The sequence below is a fragment of the Xenia sp. Carnegie-2017 genome, unplaced genomic scaffold (assembly GCF_021976095.1).
Source record: "Xenia sp. Carnegie-2017 unplaced genomic scaffold, XeniaSp_v1 HiC_scaffold_25, whole genome shotgun sequence".
NCBI classification, from domain to species: Eukaryota; Metazoa; Cnidaria; class Anthozoa; order Malacalcyonacea; family Xeniidae; genus Xenia; species Xenia sp. Carnegie-2017.
Window position 1 is genome coordinate 7816704 of NW_025813488.1, and position 26641 is coordinate 7843344.

Below are 26641 nucleotides of genomic sequence, written 5' to 3' on the forward strand. Positions count from 1 at the left end.
TCAAATCATCGTTTTCAAGTAATGTTGAAAGCGCCGTTCTATTTTTTCCTTTCTTCTTGTGTACATCTATTTCTCACTTGCTGTTGTTCTTTTATTCATAAACCTGAATTCAACGCAACTCTTATAGGCTTTGTTGTTCATTATTTGGACATAACCTTATGCTTGGCTCACACGTGTGCCTGTTCATATGCTTGAACGATAAGACTTTTATTTCTTTTACCTTAGAGGTTTACAAAGACAAAGTGATTGGGATTTTATTTAAATCTTTGCTCTTCTTTTAAATTATGTATTACTCTCTTTATGCTTGCGCTTGTATAAATGACTATTTTTACATGCTTCGTTGATTGCCTTTGTGTCAACTATTGTTTCTACTTTTGTGTCTACCGTTATGTGTACCTTTGTGTCTAGCTTTATGTCTACCTTTATGTCGACCTTTATGTCTACCTTTGTGTCTACCTTTATGTCTACCTTTATGTCTACCTTTATGTGTACCTTTGTGTCTACCTTTGTGTCTACCTTTGTGTCTACCTTTATGTCTACCTTTGTGTCTACCTTTGTGTCTACCTTTATGTCTACCTTTAAGTCTACCTTTGTGTCTACCGTTATGTGTACCTTTGTGTCTACCGTTATGTGTACCTTTGTGTCTACCTTTATGTCTACCTTTATGTCTACCTTTATGTCTACCTTTGTGTCTACCGTTATGTGTACCTTTGTGTGTACCTTTATGTCTACCTTTGTGTGTACCTTTATGTCTACCTTTGTGTCGACCTTTATGTCTACCTTTGTGTCTACCTTTATGTCTACCTTTATGTCTACCTTTATGTCTACCTTTGTGTCTACCTTTATGTCTACCTTTGTGTCTACCTTTAGTCTACCTTTATGTTTACCTTTATGTCTACCTTTATGTCTACCTTTGTGTCTACCTTTATGTCTACCTTTATGTCTACCTTTGTGTCTACCTTTATGTCTACCGTTATGTCTACCTTTGTGTCTACCTTTATGTCTACCTTTATGTCTTCCTTTGTGTCTACCTTTATGTCTACCTTAATGTCTACCTTTATGTCTACCTTTATGTCTACCTTTGTGTCTACCTTTATGTCTACGTTTGAGTCTACCTTTGTGTCTACCTTTGTGTCTACCTTTATGTCGACCTTTATGTCTACGTTTGAGTCTACTTTTAGGGGGCGGACCTTAAAGAGGCTGGATGCTAATGAAAAATAAAAAACCTAAAGATATGACTTTCATTTTGTTTGAAGAGAGTGTTTTGACATTTACATTTCTAAGTTTCAAACGAGTAAACGTTTATATCAAATAATAAAGTATTTCTCTTTTATTTCATCATGAGATTGACTTCCTGCTTCTTTTAATTAACCTAAAATTGGGGATAAATAGGGGGTGGGGGATTGAGGCCACGGACGTTTAACTGGATACGAGTATATCAGACACGCCGTTTTCTTACATGAAGTAATACGTGTTCGTGTGTATTGTGTTATGCAATGTGTAATACTGGAAACGGTGATGGTGATAAATCACATGTTACTTGTCCAAATTTTTTTCAAGAAAAATGTACATTAGGCTTTGGTTGTACGTCGTATTTCTAACACATTGAAATGAATTTCGTCTCCAACTTAGACCAACAGACAATCTGGTTTATCTTGGACGACATTACTCAATATTTAGGAGGATATAGAAACGTTTTGGCCTTGATTGGTACTTATGCTTTAGTTAAACTCATATTGTCACACTGTCACATGAACATCGTTTACCATTTGGGAAATGCAGTGAATTTCTCTCTCTGTATTCTTTGCAGGAACTGCGTTTGTGATAAAGAAACTTTCTCTCTTTGTCTTTCATTTTCTTAAATCTCTTCGAATATACTTCATTTCAAAATTATTCACCAGAACTAACTTCAAAATAATAGGAGGAAAATGGGCAGGTACTACTATACTACTTTTCAGTTAGTTTTTACAACTATTCACAAAAACACGTAATATGAAAAAGCACCAATTGTTCTTTAACTCTCTAGTAATAACTGGTGCATCAGATGGTATTGGAAAAGCATTTGCTTATGAGGTAATGTCATCCACAATGGTGAAATCAAGACTAGATCTGAGGTTATTCACTTTAAATCACATCTTTAGTTGGCTAATCTGAAGTTCAACATTGTTATGTTGAGTCGTACTGAGTCAAAGCTTCAGGACATAGCATCAGATTTGGGTAAGGGTTGGTTCATTGAAATTAACACCGTGCTTTTGGTAATTTATCTGTGAAATTAACATGTTTTTAAACAAATGCAGAAAAGAAGTTTTTCATCCAGACAAAAGTAGTTGCAGTTGATTTCAGTGATGATTCTATATATGAGGATATTAAAGTTCAAATTAATGGACTTGACATTGGAATTTTGGGTAATATTTGGAGAGTTAAGTTAAATTAGAATAAGGTTTAGCAGTTAAATAGACATTCTCATTGATTGTCAAAGTATATTTGCACTTTCATTCTAGTCAATAATGTTGGGACGCATCATGGATTTCCAAGTTTCTTTATGGATGTACCAAAAAAGGTAGTTCCACAGAGAATTTTCTCATAGAAGTTAGTACAAAGCTCTCGCAACCTTTGCACTAACATTGTTGTTTTTCCAGAAACTACACGAATTAATCAACGTTAACATGACAAGTTTGACTATGGTAAAGTTTAGTCAAATTGAAAAAATGAAATGTAATTAACATGTAAATTGTGTTGTTTCTTATTTTCGAAGATGACTCAACTAATTTTACCAGGGATGGTGAACAGGTAGTGTTTACATACTTGCACTGTAAATGCTCCTTTCTGCAGTGAAACTTTTTACATTGCTCGTATTTAGGAAGAGAGGAGCAATAATCAACCTATCCTCAAGTGCTGCTCAATATCCCACACCTCTAATTACAGTGTATTCTGCTACCAAGGTTGAATTGTGAAAATGTTTGTCTTTTTAATGCAAAGCACAATGTGATTTAAGTCCATACAAAAAGGACTTAATTGTCATGTTGGATGATGATGCTTGTATGCTGGTTATTTGGAGAATGATGGATGAGAATAGTCAGGTTTTTTAAAAATTATTTTAGGCATATGTTGAGTATTTTTCTCAAGGCTTATCAATAGAATATGCAAAGGACAACATCACAATACAGGTAACAGACTTTGTCTCATCCCCAGAATCATAAAGTAAGGTGAGATCATTTAATTCATATTTTTCTCTACAGTGTCTTCAACCTTTTTACGTGTCTACAGCAATGACATATCATGTCACTCCAAACATATTTGTTCCTACTGCTGAAAGTTATGCAAGAAATGCATTAGCCACACTACCTTATGCAAGAAAATGTTGTGGACACTATTCTCATGGTATACAGGTACCTCAAACATATAATGAAACATGTCCAAACAAATTCCTGAAGCATGTTTCCGAGAAGCTGATATTTTTGAGACATTACATGCTACAAAACCTTTTCCTTACACACTCTTTCTAAGATACCTTTCTAAACCATTAATCGCAAAGAAACAAAATGTCATTTCCATATTGATGCTCAGAAAAATGCATAAATTTTCTTAAAATTAAACTGTTTTGCTTTTATTATTTGAAATTAGGCATGGTTATTAAGTTTCTGTGGAGAATGGTTATGGCTTAGAGGAGCATATTACTGGAATCTTGCTGTAAAGAGATGGCTTGCATCCACACATATTGACTAAATGTTTATGGATAAGAGGAATATATTAATGAAATCTTGTTTTACAGAAATGGCTTACTTCCACTAATGTTGAAAAATGGTTTTGGATGAGAGGAACACATTACTGAAATCTTCTTTTATAAAAATGGCTTAAAACCACTCTGTTATGTTAAATAATAGAAGAAACAAACACTTTATAAAAAAGGACAGATCAATTTTGTACAGACTAAAGTAAGACAAAGTATCGTTTATGAAGCAAAATTACCTAAGACATTCTTACTATGTTTATTGAAAGCCACATCTTCCTCAGACAGCTTGAGCTTCGCCTTTGCCTGCAGCTAAAGGAAAGGTTTTAATGAGTATCATAAATGTGAAAACTAACTTGCAGTAAACAGCACACATAAAGAGATGTGATAGGATTTGATCATGTCTTGATAAGAGCAATGGATGTTTTTGTATCACTTACTTCCTGGAGGAACACGATATGGCGGTGGAGCATGTTTGCCATGTTTTTCATCTTCCTCATTTTCAATCCTTCAACAACATTAAATACAAGACTTGCAGCCAAAAAATAATCATAAAGATGCTACACCAGTTTTAAGTATATCTCACTAAATGTTTTCAACTTTGAACCAGTGAAAGGGTTGATTGATTTGCCATAAATAATTGTGAAAGATTTTACTCACTTTGCATAATGACCATGTGCATGTGTTGGTCGTGATTGGTTATGCGAGCTGTCAGGGTCTCTTGGTTTGGACAGTTCACGCATACGTAATGTAGATCTTCGGATATTATGATGATGAATTAGGTTCAGCCTACGAATGACAAAATTATGGTAAGGATTTTCACAACCTTAAATGTTTGCAAACCTCATCAAAATGAGAAATGAATTAATGATGTGCAATTATTGCTTCACAACTTACTGTGGAGTTTCCTGATCACGTTTTCTCCTACAAGCACAAAAATGTTCAAATAAAACCACAAGCTTGATTCATTAAAATTCATGGCAAAGCTTACCTTCCCTCTCTACCGCAGCACATGATAATACCAAGAATAAACACAACAAGCAAAATAATCAAGAGCGGTAAGATCACAATGAGTATGAAATCATTGCCAAAATCACGTTCCCTCTCGTCCAGTTCCGGGGGATTGTAACTAGAAATAGGTCCCAATTGATCAGGCAGTAGTAGCTGCTCAAGTTCACTTTCATGTGATGGCATATTACGCAAGTCAAACTAAAGAAAAAATACCAATCTCACTGCAAAAATACAATATGCTATTATCCAGTTATAAATAATACATACAAAAAAACACAGGTCAATTTCTCACCAATTTGAACCTTGACCAGTCTACTTCAAATCCACCATTTCGTTGGAAATAGTCAGGTTCAGGTTTGCTGCCAGGACGTAATGTACTATTGCTACCATCAGGATTAGGCCAAGGTCGAGAGCTACCAACACGAACAATCACTCTGTAAGAATAGATGTCAGATCATTTATTAGGCAATATTTCTAGATAGTATAATTCTGACCTTTCACTTGTAATTACACATTTACAAATAATCCCAGCATTTTGTAAAAAATGAATTGTCAAGGGAAAACTCAATTGTCAAATGTTAATGTACCCTTCATGAGTATTTGATCCAGGCAAAGGCACACGTCCTCCATGACCAATAGCAGAGATAACTTTAGTCAACTTTAAGTCACCTTCTGGCCAGTAATTTTTAACAATTGAAGGTATGGCATTGTAGCCGCCAGAATCAAGAAACAAGTCTAGCCTTTTGTTTTTGATGAAAAATTCAGCTTGATAATATGGAAATTGCACAGCTAAGGAAGAAGAAAGATTATTCAATTAAGCTTTTCCTGCCACAGGACCTCATAAATTGTAACATTATCTTTGAATTTTGTATTGTCCATTAAATCCCTACATGTACCTGATCCAGATACGTCAAGGTCTTTCACAATCCTCCTTGTGGAATACTTTTCCTTATTCCAACCAATGATCTACAACAAAACATTTTGTCAACATAATCATTGTTAACCTAAGCTGTCTGTATCAGAAATAAATTACCTCCAACTTGGTACTCTTATCATGTTCCCCTGGGGCACCATAGAGGAATGCAGGGTCACTTGATCGCCTCTGCTCCAGGTGTAACCAATGTGGCAATTCAGGTCGATTCAACTCAGATGAAAAATCAAATGATACATTATCTAAAATGGCAAAATAATCAAATTATATTGCATAAGTTAGGGTTCGAATAATAACCCACAGCAAAAATAACTTACTGGATGAAAAATCTCTCTTAAGAAGCAAGTATTTTTCAAAAAATCCTCGACTGAAAGTGAACGCTAGCCCAGTAGTACTTGCGTATTGATAGAGCACTATATTATGAAAGAATAAACTCAGGAAATATCACCAAATTCTTTGAGTAAGTGATTAAGTAACTATATTCAATATTGCTTCATGAGAACAATTGTCAAAAACTTTCACAATTGATCACATCCTTTGTCTTTTCCCAAACAATATCATAATTCATAACAGAATACAGAATACATCGAACCAGAAGGCCCTAGACGACAGTTTAAATATCCCCACCAAAAACACATTCCCCAAATGTTCACTGGAAAAATATAACTCAAAATATTTTAAAAAGAACACCAACTGCCTCGTCTATGGGTAAAGCTGGTGAACAGAAATATGCAGACGACGATTGAATGAAATTGTCAGCATTGAAACTATTTACAAGAGGAATGCGAATACAACTGCTGAAAATAACTGAAGAATTTAGTAATTCTTACAGCAATGACACAAATTATTATTTGAGATATCAGATCAAGAAAAGGATAATGAAAATATTATCTCTGTACAAAACAGAAATGAATGAAAAGAGTAAACATCAAATCTCAAAGTAAAAATACAATTCATTCTCGTACCTGAAATTGACACAAATTGAACCACCAAGGCAACAAAAGTCATTCTGTACGTTATTTAAGATATTTTTAGACGTTTATCCAAGGTTTCTTAAAGCCTTCTGATGAAATGAAGTGTTTACTGCCTCGACTTTCTGAATGAACTGTAGAACTTCGCGACAAAAGTACATAACATAAATACTTTGAACTGTCAATACGGAGTGTTTCCATTTAGAGAAAAATGTTTTCTTTCCGTTTTGTTATTGTTATGTAAAGTGTTGCCTTGTTCTTGTCACGGACACCGACCGTGGAATGTGTGGGCTCACAATAATGTTCGGATTGGATTTTGGATTTACTATGAGATTTATTATGAGCGCTTGTGAGATTAAGATTAGCGGCCAACAAAAGAAAGGTTTCTAATTCCATGACATTCCAATATCTGTCCTATTGACAGCTTGAAGTTAACAATTACATAAGTCACCATTTATATCAGTTGAAAGTCTTTACTATGTCGAGGTGCTAACACTTTATGCCGCCTTTTTTTTAAATCTTTTGAATATCAAAGGACACAATGGTAAAATCTATACAGTAAATGAACAGAAACTATTAGTCCTGACATATTTCATCGGTAATCCCAAGGACAACGAACAAAACCCTGTGTAAAACTCCTAATGATCAACAATAAAACATCGCTTGCTCGAAAACTTGAGCCAGTGATAGCCTCTGAGTTGTCCAGCTCACTAACACAAAAACATCGAAGGACATAATCGTATCAGCCAGTTGAAATAAGTGACGTAAATGATAGCACGACATAATTCATTGCTCAGGTAGCTAGGTACTAATTTACCACGATCTGAAGTCACCATTGTATATGGGTAGGAGAAATACAGAGTTTGTCACGGAATCAAAAAAACATATCGATGTTGAAAGGCAGAGAAGGGACTTTTGTAAAATACAACCATACACAAAAGTTTCTACAATTCACACTGCTATATTTAACATATTTTACAACAATTCGCTAACGACTAATGAGAAATACCCGTAATTCCAAGATATTCTTTCCAATTGCGCTGAGGTGAGCATCCAAAGATCCATCAACCAGCAACGAATTGCGTCCGTTTCTTTATCTTGGCATTCGATAGCGTCAACACACTTTTAAGTCTTTGGTCTCTTGACCATGATCGAAATTCCGGACACATGATTTTATTATTAAAGATCAATCATCAGGCTGGCGATTCGCTGCTAGCTTCCGTTGAAGTTTTCACTTGAGAAGCCTCTTCATATATAGGCATTATGCGACTGTTGGAAGACGGGATGCTACCATTGACACTGGTCACTGACGTCACTCCTTCACTACAAACGCTGTCGTTGCGTAAATGGTTTTTTCTCGCCCCAGGCCCTTCTATCACAACACCATCGCTCGTTTCATTTTCAGAAAGATGATCGTGTTTCATAAATCTTACCACCTTAAAAATAGATGATCGGAAAAAAGGTTTAGCTTCAGAAAGGCGACAATATCAAAGGCTGACGTTAGCTTTTCACTTGAGATGAAAAGTTTGAATTTTTAAAGACATGCAAAATTTTACAGTTGATTTAAATCCATTAGCGATTTATCCAAAGTAGTCTGATTTAAATTAGTCAATTAATTTAACTAGTTTTATTTATTTGGGATTATCTTCAATTAGCTTTTATTAATAAATTGTTTATTAAATCAAAATAAAGGATATTTAGTTATCATTTCAGTTATCAACATTTTAAAGTTTTAAATTTTTAAATACCCTTAAGTATCCATTTGGTGTGGAATCAATGCCGAGAATAAATTCCTTACCCTTTATTAAATAAAAATACGAACGATGAGTCATTTAAGGTAGACAATTCTTTGAAAACTAACTACAGACGTGACGGGTACAGGGACGGCGGAGAAACATATGAATTGCGGAGGCTAAGTCTTTAATTCTATTGTAGTGTCTTAAAAATACCTGTAAACAACTTCAACTCGGTCTAAATATCTTTTTTTTTGCAGTTGCAAAAGTGTGTGTGTGTGTGTTGAGGGCTGACCCCCCGGCTTCGGCGTCCCAGGGGTATAGATTCAGGGATTCTGCAATCTGGTAATTAACAATCCTGATAGGATCAACAATCGGTGATTCCCACTGCATAGCTACGTACTTGATCATACTTTTTATCATACCTTAAAAGTTTACAGTCTAAAAAAAAGGAATATCTTACCTTGGGTAAAAATATCAAGAAAAGGGTGCCAAGCGAAGGAAATATAATGCACGTCACCGTAATTCCATAGCTCAATTCGTAGAAATTCAGGCTCAGGACGATCCTCGATATTCCACCAAGGAGACTCATTACCACGCAGTTGTATACACTAACTCCGATCATCCGGGAATCGTTCAAGTGTTCGTAATGAACATTCCTTGTTTCGTACGCAAGGAATAACCCGTAGAAAAGAAGGATTCCCTTCACGACGTAGACTGTTGTTATCCACTTGTCCTGATTGGCTGAGTCGCACGAGTAGATGACAGGTATCAGCTTTAAATTGGGATCGTTGGAGTCAACCTGAATACATATGAAAAAAATTCTCTGGTAATAAGCATCTCTAACTTAAACAATGACTTTTATTTTTTGGAGAAGTAGGAAACTATTTCTAAGTGCCATTGTGGGTACTGTACAACTTTTTGCAAGCTAAAAGCCCGAGATACCTTTCTGGACGGCTGGGGAATTCATGTCACGAGACAGTCAAGTTAAACTGTAGTGTTTTCGTGCTGTCCAGACTAAATTCAACTTCTTGAAGGAGTGCATGTGCTTATGTTAACACGTTAAGCAGTCGTCCTTCCAGCTGTTCCAGACTTAAGTTCTTTAACGGATACATGTACTTTCTTTGACTCGTTAATATTATGTTGTGCTTCCGCGCTAAATAGCACTTTTGCAACATTGTGACTACACAGACTATGCGTATTGAAATGTAGCAGTGGGCGAAAAATTTAAAGTCTATCATTCAATTATGATTAAAAACAAATTTTCATGCAAAGTTTGCATAACAGTTCCCTGGTATCCAATACAAACGTCAGTGTGTTGATGCAGTCATGCAACAGTCATGCAACATTCACAAAGTTCATCCCCAACCCCCCACGCACCTCACTTATTAGCGTGTTGACTTTCACGTGCATAGGATTGATAAGTTCCCAGAGAAGCAGCACACAAGCATCAACGACAACAATGCCGACGACCATTGCTATTAAACTTGGGTTGCTCAAACGTTCAATCTAAAAAATCGCAATGACGTCAAAATAGTATCAATGACGTGCAAATGATATCATTTATGACGTCACAACAGTATCATAAATCACCAAAACAAAATATAACAGAACATACAGAGTATTTGAGTCTCCTGTTGGTAAATATCTTGTATACTCTCCACGTCTTGACGAACATCGAGCCAAAACCGAGTGAAAAACCGAGACAAAGAACCCACGTACGCAGCTATTTAATGAAAATGCGTTGAAGGAATGAGCAATACAAGCATACAGAATATAATTATGGAACAGCCTGCATTATAGGGTTATAGGCAGGCTGCCAGACCAGTTGAATCCTACTGAATCCTACTGAATCCTACGCGTGTGAAGGATTGAAGAGCCACGTGCCAGAATTGATAGACATTTTAATTAAAACATGAGGGGTCTACACAATAGTTTGTAACCCAATCCGCCACATGTCTTACTACTGTGTTAAGGTGAGGCGAGAACGCCATCTTGAAAGGTAACAAAAGGCAACACTTCTTGATAAAAACAAAAAAAGTTTTGAACACCAAACCTATCAAACATTTTAAGAACCAAACCTAGACTGCAACTGTATATCAACGCAGAATAAGCTGATTTTGGTCACATGAACTGCCACCTTTCAAGATGGTGGCTTGCCTCGGTAATTTCATAAAATTCCGATCAGGTATCTGTTAGATTGGGTTCTACGTCATTGGATTTACCTCCATTCATGTAGTTACCACATTTCATCATATTTGCTATAAACATTATTTAACTTTACCAAAGTGTTATACTCAATCTTACCCTGCACATTAAAAGAAACGTTGAAGTGTCGTCGAGTTCCACAGGAAAACCAAAGAAAGCGACTGTCGATAGACACATCATTACACCGACGATGATCATGTTATTAAACAGTGGAGCCGATCTTCGGATGTAACTGTAGTGATAAAGATCAAATTATAAATGACACGTGGTTGTCGTCTAGATCAATCCCATAGCCCTCGCTATGAATACTCATTACGTTTGAAATGTTGAAAGTTAAAAAGAAACTTGTAGACATATTCCACGGCGTTTCAAGCTACCTTAGATTCTTTTCTTGCATTTCGATGGGAGATAGTTACATTATATTTCTATTTTAAATATTTAACTTATAATTCTACTGCACATATTTACCTTATATTTCTATTGCACATATTTACTTTATATTTCTATTGTAGATATTTACTTTATATTTCTATTGTAGATATTTACCTTGTATTTCTATTGCACATATTTACTTTATATTTCTATTGTAGATATCTACTTTATATTTCTATTGTAGATATTTACCTTATATTTCTATTGCACATATTTACTTTATATTTCTATTGTAGATATTTACCTTATATTTCTATTGCACATATTTACTTTATATTTCTATTGTAGATATTTACCTTATATTTCTATTGCACATATACTTTATATTTCTATTGTAGATAATTACCTTATATTTCTATTGCACATATTTACTTTATATTTCTATTGTAGATATTTACCTTATATTTCTATTGCACATATTTACTTTATATTTCTATTGTAGATATTTACCTTATATTTCTATTGCACATATTTACTTTATATTTCTATTGTAGATATTTACCTTGTATTTCTATTACCTTATATTTCTGTGGTAGATATTAAACACAAGAACAGCTATGGCCAAGACAATTCCCAGACCAGCCACGGTACAAAACGGAAGAAACAAAGGAAGTTGAACATTACGTATGACTCTTTTCTTACGAGACGTGTCGCTCGGTACTTGACCATCTAAATGAAGAGAAACTCGTTCCTTTACTCAACTATCTTTAAAAAAATCATTTACAGATTGATTCATGTAATTTACATGTAATCTAACATTAGTCTCCCACATTTTAGTGTTTTATCATCTACATATTTCTAACATTATTCTCCCCCACCATACTTCAGTTTCAGTATCATCTGTATCGTGCTATTTAGTGCAACATCAACTGCAGTGATTTCGTTCAAATAATTATATCGAAATATTTTATACGTGCATTTTGTTTTCAAGTTAAAAACAATTTTAAATTTACCTATCCACAAGAAGTTGTTATCTTTAAACAACCTTAACTTGTTTTTTATACCATAATACACTCCAACTTCAACTGGTAGCGTATCTAAATATGAAAAATCACGAAACATTAAGCAGGACCATAATAAACAACGCTCACATGTACACATAACGAACCTCTCAGTTGAAACAACCCCAACGGTCCTATTCGTCCTCGCTCTTGATCAAGCTTAACTGTACCCTAAACGCGGCAAAAGGTCGAGAATGATGCACAAATTTAACATTCTCATCTAACAATTTGAAACTAAAGAAATAGCATAAGTCTTATCAAACAACTTACTGTCATTCCCTCGAAAACGATGCCGTGAGCAATTTCGAGTAATTTATCGGTTATCGTCACATTTCTACTGGGCATTCGGTCCAAAGTGAAGTTGAATCGTTTCAAAAAAGGCAGAGATGCATTCAAAGTTAAAGCCATATTCCACAGAGAATCAAAGATGAACGAATGATAAGTCGAGTTGTGAAAATTCGCGTCATTACGATGCTTTCCATGTAGACGATGTGCTCTCATATAGTCGCTGTATTCCTGTACAGTCTAAAAAGAGAATGATTGAACAAATGATTGTACAAACACACGGTGCGAATGACTATGCATTCGAAGCGGAGAAAACAACTAGGAATATTCATTATCACAAATGACGGACACTAGATGACGGGGCGGTATGCATTAAACCTACTTCACTTTTTTGTTCTAGGCAGGATGTTCTGAGAAATCTCGCGCCTTGGGTGCGAGACCCCCACTCCAATATATCATATAGTATCCACGAGTGATTATCACTTCGAAGAAAATTATCCTTATTATCACCTGTTCATATTAACGATCCCTAACTGACAGGCAGTTTTCATTAATGTCTTACCAGGCCAGAAAAAGTAGTCATATTGTCCTCGCGTAAGTTCTTGTAATTAAAGAATAACATCCTCTCGCTAATCTTTCGGTATTCCGCTTCTCCACATTCGTTGTCTTTTAGGTAGTTCGTGTCAGTTGCCGTTAGCCATTTCTTCACGGACTCCGCGCGCGCATTAATGATCCAGACGTAGTCTCTGCCAAACATGCCAAGTTTATACGCCTGGGTAAAGAAACATCAATGGAGATCGTAAAGACTTCTATGAAAGCTTAATTTCACCAGCAGTTACGTCAGTCCAACATCCGGGAAGTAAGAAATATTCCAGCATCACCGCACGCGTGAGTTCGGTCATTTCTTTCGAAATGCCTCGCGCACCAGTGACCGTGAAATTACGACTAAGAACTATACGGGGAGTAAGTAGGAGTTACAATGGGGGTCACATGATGTAAATACTACCAATTGATAGGCTTAGCAAAGTATTTCAATACTTTCTTTCATAGAAATCATGCAACCACGTGACACTACTCGATGTACTGTAGTACTAAAGTCATTTTCAACGGCATAAAGTGATAATCTGCAACAATAAACTACGGAGAAACACCCATACAATGGATAGTTTGAAACAACGAGTCTGTCTTTGATGGCATTGCTCTTTGCAATTTGACAATACAATAATAAATACCTGACAAAATACTCGAAAGGCTCGAACGTGCGTGAATTGAGCGAAAATAATCTTCGCATCAGCTGCCTAAAAACACGAAAGATGTAATATATAGTAATGATCAAATTGCAGGGACTTGTTAAATGTTCAGTGCACTTGAAGTCTAAACCATTGATCTGAAATACATGGAACGCTACCTGTAACACAAAGCCCTAATAAATTTTTGAACCCGCGATTTTACCCCAGACACGCGTGTGTAGTCAATCAATTATTACTCTACGAGAGAATCTCGAAACACTGAACACGCGTGTCTGGGGTAAAATCTCGCGTGTCTGGCGTAAGATATGGCTTCAATTATTTGCTTGAGGTAGCGTTCCATGTATTTTAGTTCAATGGTCTAAACACGTCATGGGAAAAACCACCAAGAGAAAAGGCCTGGGAACGAGGTTGGGACGTACGATAGTTTGCTTGTCGAGTCCATAGTGTTAATAATACGAAACAAAATTTTATAAATCTAACATGCGCAAGCGGAAGGGATGTAACGAATGCGCATTTTTATCAATCATCACAATGTTGATTTACCTTAAGTCTTGCAAGTCTGTTCTTGATTTCTTCATCTGGAGTTGAAAGAGTACCCGTGCCGGCAGCAGCACTTTCAACACCCACAACAGAAATTCCTTCTTCTGACTGTTTCAAAGTCTCTATTAGATCATTGGTGATCTACGAAGAAAAAGAAAGTTCATCAGTCACAAGTCCTAAGAATATCACACGGTTTATTACGAATGGGATAAGACTGTCCATCCAAGCGAAGAGGGAAATTTGTTAAACAATAAATCGTTGGTGTTGAAGTTCACTCTATCATTGGCTCCAACGTCGAGTTTAATTGCTCCGAGATACTGTTAAGTACTCATTAGATTGGAGTGCAGTGAAAATAATTACGAACTTCCTAGACCCTCATCCCGAGCAGTTATGACAAAATTTCAGTCGCAGCGGGACCATCGTTATCATCTTAGATGACATTGCAAGTACTCTTTCTCTCTCCCAAACTTGAAGAACTTTTTATTGAATCTCACAAACGTAGAAATTAACAAAAAAATCTGACAACTCTTTTTAATACCTCTAAACATACTCTATCGCGTTGAATGGACTAGGCCAGTTTTCACTTTTCATACCTCTAAACATACGCTATCATGTTGAATGGACTAAGCCAGTTTTCACTTTTCATACCTCTAAACATACACTATCATGTTGAATGGACTAGGCCAGTTTTCACTTTTTTCTCATACTATCATGTTGAATGGACTAGGCCAGTTTTCACTTTTCATACCTCTAAACATACGCTATCATGTTGAATGGACTAGGCCAGTTTTCACTTTTCATACCTCTAAACATACACTATCATGTTGAATGGACTAGGCCAGTTTTCACTTTTCATACCTCTAAACATACACTATCATGTTGAATGGACTAAGCCAGTTTTCATATCTCTAAACATACACTATCATGTTGAATGGACTAGGCCAGTTTTCACTTTTCATACCTCTAAACATACGCTATCGCGATGAATTGACTAAGCCAGTTTTCATTGAATTATACAAAGTGAACCGTAAATTTTTATCAGATTTAAAGTCATTAGTTCCGTTCAGACCATAAAACCAAGATCCTTGCTGTGATCACGCTGAGTGGAAAGCGCTAGCGCAAAGTGCAGTCAAATAATCAATTCATAAACAATTATTGGATGAGGTCGAGCATGATATTAGGAATTATTCAGACCGAGATGTCGTCAATAATAGTAGAAACTAGTATTTGTAGATATGACGTAATACGTACAGATATCGAAAATCATTTGTAAATCTGACGTCATAATTACGAATATTGAGAATTATTTGCAGGTAGTTGACCAATCACAGCCGGCATTGCTTACACAGTAAATAATAATGTACCTTATTAAACAGCCCCTCTAGTTCGTGATGATCAAAAAATATTCCAACTCTCCTCCATTCAAATTCTTTTAAGATTGCCAGATGACCTTGACTGAACAACGTCGTTCCTGGATACATTCGCACGAGATATTTAAATTTGTGGAAGGAATTGAGTTCTGGCGAAGTAGAACCGTAGGTGTACTAAAATATATAGAAGAAAATAATTGACTGGTAGTAATTGAGTTCTGGCGAAAGTAGAACCGAAGGTGTACTAAAATATATAGAAGAAAATAATTGACTGGTGGAAGGAATTGAGTTCTGGCGAAGTAGAACCGTAGGTGTACTAAAATATATAGAAGAAAATAATTGACAAGCAGATCTAGTAAAGATTTCGCATCGACAAACAACAAACAGGTAACAGCAAAGCACAGGAACTTTCTGTACTAAATACATCATCTAATGCCGACTAAAAATGTACACTAAAACAAACTTACTTGTAGAATGTAATCTAGTGCGATTGAGTTGTACGAGGCGATTGTGGTTGTGGAGTAACTTGGACCAATGATCACGGGTGGCGGAGAGAAGGGCTCTTTACAAAGACCAATAACTTGAGGCATCATGTGCAATGTTGCCTTAACACTTGTCTTAAAAAAGCAAGAGAAAAGCACGGTAAGGATTTGTGCACCATATTTACTTCATTACATGACTATCTTTATGTAATTAAACACTACACAAAGTGAAAGTCCCTCCCTGGATAATATATCATAAGTGCTATATGAATTAATCCCCGCCAATCTCTAAAAGTCCAATTGCCATTGCCCTGTTCTTTGCAGCTCATGCAACGTTACTTGGTGGCAACCTTACTTGGTGGCAACCTAACTTTGTGGCAACCTTACTTGGTGGCAACCTTACTTGGTGGCAACGTTACTTGGTGGCAACCTTACTTTGCAGCTCATGAGGTCTCACTAGATCCATTGTTTACCTAAAGCGATAAAGAAACGAATAGAAAGCCAAAGAGATATTATTCTACTTACAACAGTATCATAGATCTTAGGAACAAGGTGGTAATCTTTGAGTATGTCGTTTCTTTTGTTGATCAAATCTATCGCATACATGGACGCAACACCATAACCAAAGCGATCAGAGTCTCTGTTCATCAATGGAGCGAGTATAGGAATGGTAACGTTAATCTTTGATGACCACGATGGTCGAGGATGAATCGAAAAAATAAGTAAGACCAACAAATGCCAATTGAACTTTGCCATCTAGTAATAAAGACAAAACGTAATAAAGAAGACTATTCTACTAACTCCATCGAGTAAAAACATCGTGCAGCTGGACTTGAATCTATTAGTGCATTTCACTGTTAATGAATACCCAAAACACGATAAAGCAAAAAGCTTGTTTTCAAAACCATTGCAAGCAAATATACCGAATTTATTATAACAAAATGAGATTCCTTGAAAACAGAGATTTTACTTCGGCAAATTGATCATACAACAACTCCAACCAACAATTCACATAGTGTAGCACATACGTCAACCACAAAAATTTAGTTCACTGTCATGATTAATTAATTCTCAACATGCGAAATCGACGTCAACCTTACATTTCCTGCTATGAAGCAGCATGTTTAAAGAGCAGTTTTAATGTGCAAAACAGATAATCACTAAGCTTGTCTAAAAACAAAACAACTGTGCTCATATGCGACTGTACATAACTATAAAGATTCGTACCGCAGCAAAAACAGATCTAAGTATATTGCGCATAAATTAGAATTAGACTGGGCGTTTTTTTGATGAACCTCGGGACTTGATAATAATCCAATACCAAACGTAATATTTGACAACTGTCTTCAATTTAATGAAAAATATTAATAATATATGTACATTTCCAATCGAAAGCAGATGTGTTATGAGTGTCAATAGAATATACACCTCATATGGCTATTTAAAAGATTAAAAAAAATGGTAAGAAAAAGAGCTCTGAAGCTTTCACTGTTTGCTTGAGTTAAGTAGCAATGAAATAGGTGGGAAAACGAGGAATGGATGTGAAATGTGGAATCAATTGGCATCGATTAAACTATTTAAAGGAACTATATTTTAGTGACGTAGGAACGTCTTGACGTCAATTCTATAATTATGAGCGTTATCTAGAAAAGTTTCGTTTCGAAATTGTTTCATGTAGCCATTTTCGGTTCCAGATTAAACGAATTAAACAAAATAATGTATCTTTAAGTTTGGATTATGGACCCCTCGCATTATCCCATGATTGCGCGACATACGTCACGCAAAAAGCATAAAGACGGAGTTTACGATCTCTATCTATCGCCTAAAAATACTGCGCGAGGGAAGTGGTATTGGAGTTACATGCAAAAGGAAACAAAATATCCGTTCATCCTACAAGTCACGTGTCAAAGTGTTGCGTCATAGCTTCCACGTTTTTTTCCCGCAAAATAAATTATAAATGGAAAAGTAAGAATAAACTGGCAATTCTTATAATTTCAATATTTTTTGGCAACACTGAGATGTTTTGCATTCTTTAATGCATCAAATATCTTCACAGAAAAAAATTATTTTGTTCTATTCTATTCTATTCTATTCCATTCAATTATAGCTATTATACTATTTTTGGCAGGTGCTAAAGTTATCGTATTTTAATTTTCTACAAAAACGTGCATGCATGTTGTGACAAAGCAGACGAGATATGCACCAAGTTTTCAGCTATCGACTTGAAAATAGAGGTCTAATTTTCAACGGTGAACCTGCTCCCATCATTGAGAGAGATGTTTTCGATCTAAAATGGCATTTCAGCTATTGAATTGAGGTTTCGTCTAAGAAAGCTTGACACCACATGAATACGCACAAAACTGCTGCAATCAACATCACAGAAAAAAGAGAGTTCAAAAGAAATCATCACGAATCAATATTTATAGCAATAGCGAATAAGAAAAGATAATTATCATTATATCATTGTCCATTATATATTACATACTCAAGAACCTCCTCGAGGCACGCATTTATCGAGTATATTAATGATAACAATATACAACAATGTATGTATACTCAAAATGTTTATGTAATTTTAAGATCGACGTTCTACATAAAACGAGTATATTTGACATTTGTGTTTTCATTTTTCTGTCCAACAAGCCCTTTTGAAAGATCGAGTCTATTAAATTTTGTCGAGATGGGCACTTCTTCGAAAAATATCAAGAATGTGCCCGACTGCTTCTTTTTGATTTCGACGAGGGATCATGCATGTGTTAATGAGAAAATATCTTTTAAGGGTGGTTCTAATTGCCTAGCAAAGATTGAACGTGCGCACCGATTTATCTTATAAGCCGCGATGGCTTCGTATAATGAGCGCGTTTGTGACAAATAAATTTGTATCGATGTCTAATATAAAAATGGAAACATCAAAGGCCCAATTTCACGCACTCCGCAATTGTACACATCACATGCTGCAATTCCTAGAAGCAGCTTGTGTTTCACAAGTTACCGACGTGACGTGCAATCCTGATCATTTTTTACAATGTATTCAACTGTCCAAATTACCTGCGCAGGAAAGTATCGGATCTCAAGAACAGCTAATCATTTTCTTGTACCATCGAAGAATGCGACACGCAAGGGAAATTCACGATATATTTGCTCGCGTGGAAGATATGTCATACGAACAAGAAGCTCCCACCGACTAGCACTGACGCCGTGGAGAGCAGGTACATTCCTTATATGATTTCTTACGAAATATCATCCCACTCACAAAAGGCGATAACACCTGGCCTCAAATTACCATAAAGAAAGATTAATATTGAACTGGGCCATTAAGATTAGCGGTTTTGCAGTAAAACGCTCCTTCAATTAAATAGATCAATTTTGTCACAGAGTCAAATGCATAAAACTAATCAACAATGTTCCCATTTAGATTGACGTAGCGATAAGCAGGCGTCCATGCTGTCTTCGGGCAGACTGATTTTGAAAATTAAGCAATTCGGAACAGAATGATAAAAAATCGTGTGGTCTTTTTTCTCTCCGTTTCGAAAGTTGGTACGAGCCAAGTGGGCCACAAAGCCCACCTTTAAATAATTTTGTTTAGTAAATGCATGCATAGACGGCAGACGTAAGTATAGTAATAAAACGTAAAAATTATTAAATATAGGTTTGTTCTTATTTATAAATCGTATGAACTAGGTCGAGTTTCAATGGCATGTTGCCTGTTGACTTTAGCAACAGTCGAGTGGCTAAAATAACTAAAATCTCAAGTGACTTGTTTTCCTTTACTAAACAACGAAAATAAACAGAATCGGCTTAAAAGCTTCGCAGAAGAGCCAAGGTAAATCAGACAAATTTATTTTCGAAATAACGGCATAGATGATGAGTGACGAGAGAAGCCGAAATTCCAGTCTAGCGTACACTAAACATGTACGATCTTTTTTGAATGCCATTCTCATGTTAGACTGTAAAACCCATTGCCACTCACTTATCCCTTTTCCTAATCTATGCTGGGAATCCTGATTTTAAGGTAGATAAGTGGACTCTGAAAGATCCATCAGTAATATTATACACAACATCATCAGCTCGTTATAACACCTTCCAACACAATAGTAAATTTAAAAACAATCAAACCCAAAGCTTTATAGTCGTATATCCATCAGCAACATCGTGACTAAACACTTTTTTCTTTTTTAAACGAATTTAAACTGTTTTGACGATAATCGCAGCTAGGACGACAACAAGTGGAATTAAATTGAACAAAATATTTACAGCTTTCTTTCTGAGGAGCATTGTCTTCATTGGAAAAATATTTAAATACGCAAATAAGTAAATAATGCATAACTCGAATGCTACTTATTATATTGTTTAAGATATCCATGTTTTATGTCCCCTATATTCATGTTATCTGTCTTTTAATGTATTCGTGTTCTCTGTCTCCTAAATATATCTGGTTGTTCATATTCTCTGTCTCCTATAAGGTATGCTCATGTTCTCTTTTCTTAAAGTAATCATGACTCTCTGTCTAAGATATTCGCGTTCTCTTTTCTTTTCTTAAGATATTCATGTTCTCTGTCTCCTTATGTATTCATGTTCATTTTTCTTATGGTATTCATCAACTCTGCTTCCTAAATGGTGTTCGTGTTCTCCGTTTTAAAAGTTATTCGTGCGTTCTCTGTTTCCCAAGATATTCATGTTCTCTGTTTTCTAAGATATTCATGTTCTCTTAATTAAGGTATTCATAATCTCTGTTCCCCAAGGTACGCATACTCTCTGTTTCCTAAGATATTCATGTTCTCTGCTTCCCAAAGTATTCGTGTTCTCTGTTTTCTATGGTATTCAGAATCTCTAAAGCCAAGAGATATTCATGTTCTCTGCTTCCTAAAGTATTGATTCCCCCTATCTTCTAAGGCATCAATTTTCTCTGTCTATTGAGGTATTCATGTTTTCTCTTTGCTAGTTTCTGTCTTCCACGGCCTTCACGCTTATTCTTATTATCAGACAACCATGTTTACTGTCACCGAAAATACTAATGTTCTTTATTTCCAAGAAAGTACATGCATCATTAGAGCAAATTGACTATAAAACATGTCTAAATATCCCAACATTCCCTCTTATCTGGCAAGATCAATCTAACGACTTCTTTGGACTATCATTACGAACGAAATCAATTCATAATGAATTAACATAATTTATATGTGACTGAGTCTTTGTGTATGACGTGGCACTCTTTCATGCATTTTATCTTTTCATCTCACAATTAAAAGTTAAAAACGAACCATTACAATGAGCTTGTCGAGTGATCATTGTTCTCTCAAAGGCTGTCAGGTTTAGCTTGGGTGAACATTTAAATTCCTCAGTCATATTGCTCTTTATGAAGGTTTTTGCAATTGTGAACAAATCAATTGCAAAAAGACGTTTACATTTTACATTTACATGTTTACATTTTAAGTACACCAATCTGGGGTTAAACGAGAAGAAAGTTGTTTCTTTTTAAGTCCCAGGAAAGATTTTGATGAATCAACGAAACTCACGCTTCGACATAAAGTCCGGCCACAGCGAATTTACCAAAAATATACGTTACAGATACACCAATAGCAGTTTAAATTTTTTATGAAACACATAAAAACGAAACGAATTGAATTGTCGCTTTTAGTTTCAGATAGCTGATACGAATGCTTTGTCAGAATGAAAATTTTTTCTTGTAAATTTTTTGAGCGCGTCAGTCTCAAGCAGGTGAATAAAATTTGAAAACTTGTCTTCGCACTTTGCAAGTTTCAACATTGACTAAACTGTCAATCAGAAAACATGGTAAACATGCCCAAATCACGTGACAGTGTCTCGCGTGTATCTCGCGCCTTGCTACATACAGCAGACTCGATGAATGAACTCGAATGAACGACTTAATGACACCAATTCCCCCTAACAAGTAACTGTTAAATTTATGAATTTGGTCAGCTATATCGCTGGTTGTAAAGTACTGCATGAAGTTGAAAAACTGTGACACACATTTTAATAAAAAAAAACGACAAGACGGAGTTTGAAATCATGTGAAAACACACGTCATTAAGCAAGAATATTTCCGTCTTTTATCACGCAATGATATGAAAATAAAAATAGACAAAAAAAAGGAACGGGAAAAAGTGAAACATAGAGGGGCAACTTTAACCTATACTACATTACATAAGATATTAAAGACCGAGCGACTTATTGTACCACAAACGTGTTGTATTTCGTAGTAAATTGTTTTGATGATTGAGACTGTTTCACCAACCCACACAAATTCTTTCACATAAAATAATCAAGAATTGCATATTTCTGATAGACACCGAGGGAATTCGGCCGAAATTCGATAACCTGCTCGTCGAATAAACGTTTAACAACTTATGACTAGTACTCACGATTTTCAGGTTTTCCGATGAATCTGTTACTTTACAAATCTCTAAACGAAGATCAATAGATCAATTTAGCGTCAACGGTTCGATGACCGCGCGGGCAAATATTCATAAGTACGAAGTGGGTTGATTATATCAAGGGGAAGGATGTTGGTGTGTACATTTAAAGTACACCAATCAACTCGCTAAAAATAAAACAATTATGAAATGAAATTGAGCAAGAAAAATCGCATCGTGGTTTTTACAATATAAATTCGTGAAGTTGCGAGGAAATGCTTTCATTGTTTGAGAAAAAGTAAAAAAAGAAAAACATGTGTTGGAAGACGATTCGCATTTTTTCCATTTCATTTAATATGTTCTCCACCTAAAGAAAAGCAAATTCACGTTCTTAGTTCTTCACGATACTCACGCTCTCTAATTGACAAAGTTATTCAAGCTCCGTTCGTTCATCATGAATGTCTCCTAAGTGAAGTTGTGCTGTTTTCAGTCTCTTATGGTGTATTACATAAATATTCCAGTCTCCCAAACTAACCATGCATGTTCTCTTGTGTCCAAAGTTATATACGTTTCCAAGCAACCATATGATGTGTCCTTACGTAGCTCCGTTTACTGTGAACTAAGTTAATCATTTCCGTGTTCTATACCTACTGTACCCCATACCCGTGTTTCCTGAAATATCCATGTTCGTTCTCTACCCCCTTAGATCCTCATATTTCCTAAGGTATCCACGCTTTGTGGGAATTTTTATGCTAAGGAACCGATGCCCTCTACTTCCTTAACAATTCGTGTTCTCTGTCTCCAAGACATGTTCTCTGCACTCAAAGTTCATGTTTTTTATATTTTGTCCTTCTCTGTGTTTTCCTATACACAGACATTTTTATTTGGAATTAATATTCTTTGTTTTCCAATCGATTTTAGACATATTTACAGATTAAAGAGGCAACGGTCATTAATCCGATTAAAGCAACATTTGCAATTAAGATTGACGATTTTAAACAGTAAGTAACAGGGTCTAATCTATATGATCTATCTGAGGATTAACTTTAAGGCACGACACGTCAGCAGAGAGATGTATTATCGCAGTCTTTTTAGGCTATCGCAAATAGATCTTAGTGATCATAAATTCTTGTGTACTGGACGACTTTATCTGTTCTAAACTTTTTTTTTCCAAACGAGATTCATAAAGGGTATCATATAGATTCGTTGGAGCTTCCAGCCCTAACTAAACTAACTTCGTAGATATACTCCCAACTTAGACGAGTTTAAGCAGCTAGTCGTCGCTTAATAATGGAGCACTCGAAGCATTTAGAAAATTCCAACGACTTGAACTCAACCTGGGAAAAGCCAAACTCGACTTGGATTTTCTTACGACATGCAGAAAGCGCTCTGTGAACACCCTATTTATTACTTGTCTGAAGATGTCTTGAGTAAAGACGAAATGTTACAATAAATTTAATTTTATAACTTTGTAGATGTCTTGTTTTATTAAATGACTTCATTTATTCTCGAGAGTGAATCATATAGAACATACGTTACATAACTATCATTTTATAAAATGCCAATGAAATATTTCGCGATCAAGTATTCAACTCCGAAAACAATGATTTACCGGCTTAGCATGGAGTAAGCTAAAATCAGGTTTGAGTGCCAAAATTCTTACACGGCCAAAACAAATAAGCTGCAGACCCTGCGTAGGAAGCTGGCGAGTCCTATTATGTTTATATTATATCCATAGTCAGTGGCGAAGATAGCCCGAACACTTACGTACTCTTGCGACGCAAATGTTCCAGCAAAATTATAATTCATGTAAGGAAAACAAAAAAATATTTGCGTCGTGGGAGCAAAAAAGGGCTGTCTTCGCTATACTGTTTCGTGTTTACATTCAATAAAATATAACATAGAAATAGAATACTTGCTGACCAATAAAATTATCCGAATTTTTCTCGCCTCGAGCCATAACAGAGCCTTGAACGCAAAACGCAAGTTACTTTTTCCACTAGAGTTTCGAAAACAAGAGTTCGCCAATGATTCGAGATGAGAATTTTTCATTGAGCGATGTAAACTAATACAAAGCAAGATCGTACAGCCATGAAGAAAATGAAACCATCAACAATAAAACTTCGTTTAGGCAACATCAAGCATGTATAAATACATAGCTGAGATATCATCAAGCTCATTATATACATGTACTTATCTCCCATGATAAATTTTTATCTCCCCCTTCTTACCATTAAAACACTTCAAACACGCCGTATTTTTGAGTGATGAAGCTTCATTTCACCTGCCCATGGCACGATAGGGGAAAATAAAAAAAGATGGCCATTCCTACAAAGATCCCAGTGTCTTTGGCAGGTTAGGATGAACTACGATTTATTTTATTATACGCCCCATGTACAAGCACAGATTATACAACTGAAACCAGAAAGGTCAGCTATCATCTTCGGAAGTGTTTTCGTGAACGAAAAGCACGTAAAAGTATATAATATAGGCTACCTTCAATATGTCTGAGTCTTGTCCATGGCGCATCATTCCCGAACGAAGACCCGAGACTACAATGAGAAATACGATTGTAACTGAAAAGACGAGTCTTCTATTTATGACGTATGTGTTCAACAGTTAGTTCAATAATCCTCCAACGACCAGACTATATTATTTATGTAAATATAGAAATCCTCTTGAGATCACCTAGTGTAGTATGTTCTATACCCCCAAGTCAAATGAGCCTCTGATAATGTGTATATTTTAGGAAATAAATGCTCTACACCGATGTTTTCATTATCAAGGATTCGCAAAATACAAAACGTCACAAGCAAAGGATCCTTTGTTACCAACCTGTATCACCCCCAACAATTGTTATGGAAACCAAAATAACTTTCGTTAGTACAGTTTCCGTTGTTTCAAAGTTTCCTTTTCGGCATTTGCGCCGTAAGGCAGGTCGGGATTTATAAGAGCCCGTTTCATCATTTGTCATGCAAAACAATCAGTCAGAACGGAGGAGGTTTGGTCATGGTATTGGTCCCAGACAGTTTGAAGGATCTCAGAAGAAAGTTTGTTAAGACAAGACAGAGGACGCGTGGGCTGAAAAAAAATACTGTACGTAATTCATATCTTTGATATCAGGGAGACATCAATATTTTTCGTTATCACTGTGTCTGCAACCAATTTCAGTAAAGATGAGAACGTCTTGCAGTCAGAAAGAAAACGCTTCAGCAAACCTAATGATCAACAATGAGCATGCAGTAAAAATTCGTTTGGCCAGTTCAACAACAACATATGGAGCCAAATAGAAAACGCAGAACTGCAGTGGGGTAGGCAGCTTACACTTGAGGGGGGTGGGGTGAGAGCTCATATTCATAAGCGCGTGCCCTAATTTGAGCCCGGGAGTATCATTACATGTCCGTTGATGTAGATCGTCCAGGTTAGTTAAGTCCTGAGAACTGTTGTTGTTAGCGGTGGTTTCTGTCAAAATCAACTGCTATTACGGATTACCACACGAATATGTGAAGATAACACCCCACCACCACCCCCTAAGTTCCATGGCTACGTCAGCAGCAAATATTGCTGACGAAATGCTCACATCGACAATCAAAAAAATGGCAAACGTCAAAGAAATATCGAATGAAATTAAAAAATTGTTAACTTGCACTTACTCTTGCGTCAATGAAAAACCACAAAGTTCGTCTAGACATCCTGAGGTTGAGAATGTCAATTACTTTCGTTGTCGATCCGTCCGCGCTTGCAGGGACAAGGATGCTAAAACTAAAGACCCTTTCTCTCTCACTTGCTTGAGTTAGTAAAATACAGCAATTTTGCAGACTCCGCAGTATTTATAACATTGTAAACAGTTGCTCGCCATTCTGGTCTGGCCACAACAGAAACTTTGAATGAGTCTTTCAAACCGTTCCCCGGAACTTGATTCACCAAACTGGAGTTACTTAAGAGCCAAAAGTCTGGCATGCAAACTGTACAGTCTTCACAGCGAAGTTGAATATCCACGAAGATGACATTGCAATGGAAAGTTTGGCTCGTGTGAGCACGAAATCCAGTCTTTTTCCTTCACTCCATGTACTTATCTCAGGATGGCAGTGTCGTGGTAGTGCCTCAACTGTTACTGGTCCCAAGCATCATGTACAACATGAAGTATCATCTAAAATTAAATAAAAAAGTAAGCGAAGTGTGAGCTGCAACCGAAAAAACACAAGTTCTTAGAAAGGCATGGTATGAATTACTCTCCACGCAAGAAAAGAGTCGTAGGTCTTGCCTGGAAACTGACGTGACGTTCTCGTTGAACAAATGTAGACAGTGTGCATAAGAGCATAT

At 36.0% G+C, this 26641-nt stretch overlaps 3 protein-coding genes across 6 annotated transcripts; 1 reads left to right on the forward strand and 2 right to left on the reverse strand.

Moving 5' to 3' along the window:
* The first annotated feature begins 1441 nt into the window (after positions 1 to 1441).
* LOC124452657 (very-long-chain 3-oxoacyl-CoA reductase-like) lies at positions 1442 to 4148 on the forward strand. 2 transcript variants are annotated; one of them, XM_047003242.1, is made up of 12 exons: positions 1442 to 1710; positions 1811 to 1936; positions 2027 to 2073; positions 2142 to 2217; positions 2298 to 2405; positions 2502 to 2560; positions 2640 to 2684; positions 2756 to 2790; positions 2861 to 2942; positions 3102 to 3167; positions 3240 to 3381; positions 3625 to 4148. In XM_047003242.1, exons 1-12 carry the CDS (start codon positions 1611 to 1613, stop codon positions 3663 to 3665), a joined length of 927 nt encoding a protein of 308 aa, XP_046859198.1. In that variant the 5' UTR covers positions 1442 to 1610; the 3' UTR covers positions 3666 to 4148. The 2 variants fall into 2 exon arrangements, with proteins under 2 accessions (XP_046859198.1, XP_046859197.1); XM_047003241.1 differs by having other exon boundaries at positions 1446 to 1710; positions 3240 to 3389.
* On the reverse strand, positions 3730 to 6832 carry LOC124452656 (epsilon-sarcoglycan-like). The gene is made up of 11 exons (XM_047003240.1): positions 6638 to 6832; positions 5990 to 6085; positions 5775 to 5914; positions 5638 to 5707; positions 5329 to 5530; positions 5034 to 5175; positions 4722 to 4939; positions 4628 to 4654; positions 4391 to 4519; positions 4171 to 4238; positions 3730 to 4042 (listed from the first exon to the last, which is right to left on the reverse strand). The coding sequence occupies exons 1-11, from the start codon at positions 6678 to 6680 to the stop codon at positions 4011 to 4013; spliced, it is 1167 nt and encodes a 388-aa protein (XP_046859196.1). The 5' UTR covers positions 6681 to 6832; the 3' UTR covers positions 3730 to 4010.
* Positions 6833 to 7588: 756 nt separating this feature from the next.
* Positions 7589 to 25990, reverse strand: LOC124452655 (gamma-aminobutyric acid type B receptor subunit 1-like). Of its 3 annotated transcripts, XM_047003238.1 has the most exons (19): positions 25972 to 25990; positions 24815 to 24870; positions 22328 to 22368; positions 16470 to 16700; positions 15930 to 16079; positions 15457 to 15636; positions 14096 to 14233; positions 13535 to 13600; positions 12865 to 13074; positions 12288 to 12542; positions 12125 to 12188; positions 11970 to 12053; positions 11535 to 11685; positions 10684 to 10816; positions 9995 to 10102; positions 9757 to 9885; positions 8840 to 9178; positions 8392 to 8442; positions 7589 to 8079 (listed from the first exon to the last, which is right to left on the reverse strand). In XM_047003238.1, exons 4-19 carry the CDS (start codon positions 16698 to 16700, stop codon positions 7837 to 7839), a joined length of 2532 nt encoding a protein of 843 aa, XP_046859194.1. In that variant the 5' UTR covers positions 22328 to 22368; positions 24815 to 24870; positions 25972 to 25990; the 3' UTR covers positions 7589 to 7836. The 3 variants fall into 3 exon arrangements, with proteins under 3 accessions (XP_046859194.1, XP_046859192.1, XP_046859195.1); XM_047003236.1 differs by lacking the exons at positions 22328 to 22368; positions 24815 to 24870; positions 25972 to 25990 and adding an exon at positions 18993 to 19248; XM_047003239.1 differs by lacking the exons at positions 22328 to 22368; positions 24815 to 24870; positions 25972 to 25990 and adding an exon at positions 16868 to 16886.
* Between the last annotated feature and the right edge of the window lie 651 nt (positions 25991 to 26641).

Excerpts from the sequence above, each read along its gene's own strand:
- LOC124452657 (XM_047003241.1), top strand. The coding sequence starts at position 1,611 with ATGAATTTCGTCTCCAACTTAGACCAACAGACAATCTGGTTTATCTTG. Across the intron at positions 1,711-1,810 it reads AAACGTTTTGGCCTTGATTG|GAACTGCGTTTGTGATAAAG; the intron begins GTACTTATGCTT and ends TATTCTTTGCAG. Across the intron at positions 2,406-2,501 it reads ACTTGACATTGGAATTTTGG|TCAATAATGTTGGGACGCAT; the intron begins GTAATATTTGGA and ends CTTTCATTCTAG.
- LOC124452656 (XM_047003240.1), bottom strand. The coding sequence starts at position 6,680 with ATGACTTTTGTTGCCTTGGTGGTTCAATTTGTGTCAATTTCAG. Across the intron at positions 4,940-5,033 it reads ACTGGTCAAGGTTCAAATTG|TTTGACTTGCGTAATATGCC; the intron begins GTGAGAAATTGA and ends TTTTTTCTTTAG. Across the intron at positions 4,520-4,627 it reads CGTGATCAGGAAACTCCACA|GCTGAACCTAATTCATCATC; the intron begins GTAAGTTGTGAA and ends TGTCATTCGTAG.
- LOC124452655 (XM_047003238.1), bottom strand. The coding sequence starts at position 16,700 with ATGGCAAAGTTCAATTGGCATTTGTTGGTCTTACTTATTTTTTCGATT. Across the intron at positions 10,103-10,683 it reads CGTTTCTTTTAATGTGCAGG|CTGCGTACGTGGGTTCTTTG; the intron begins GTAAGATTGAGT and ends TTCATTAAATAG. Across the intron at positions 8,443-8,839 it reads TCTTGATATTTTTACCCAAG|GGTAAGGAATTTATTCTCGG; the intron begins GTAAGATATTCC and ends TATTTAATAAAG.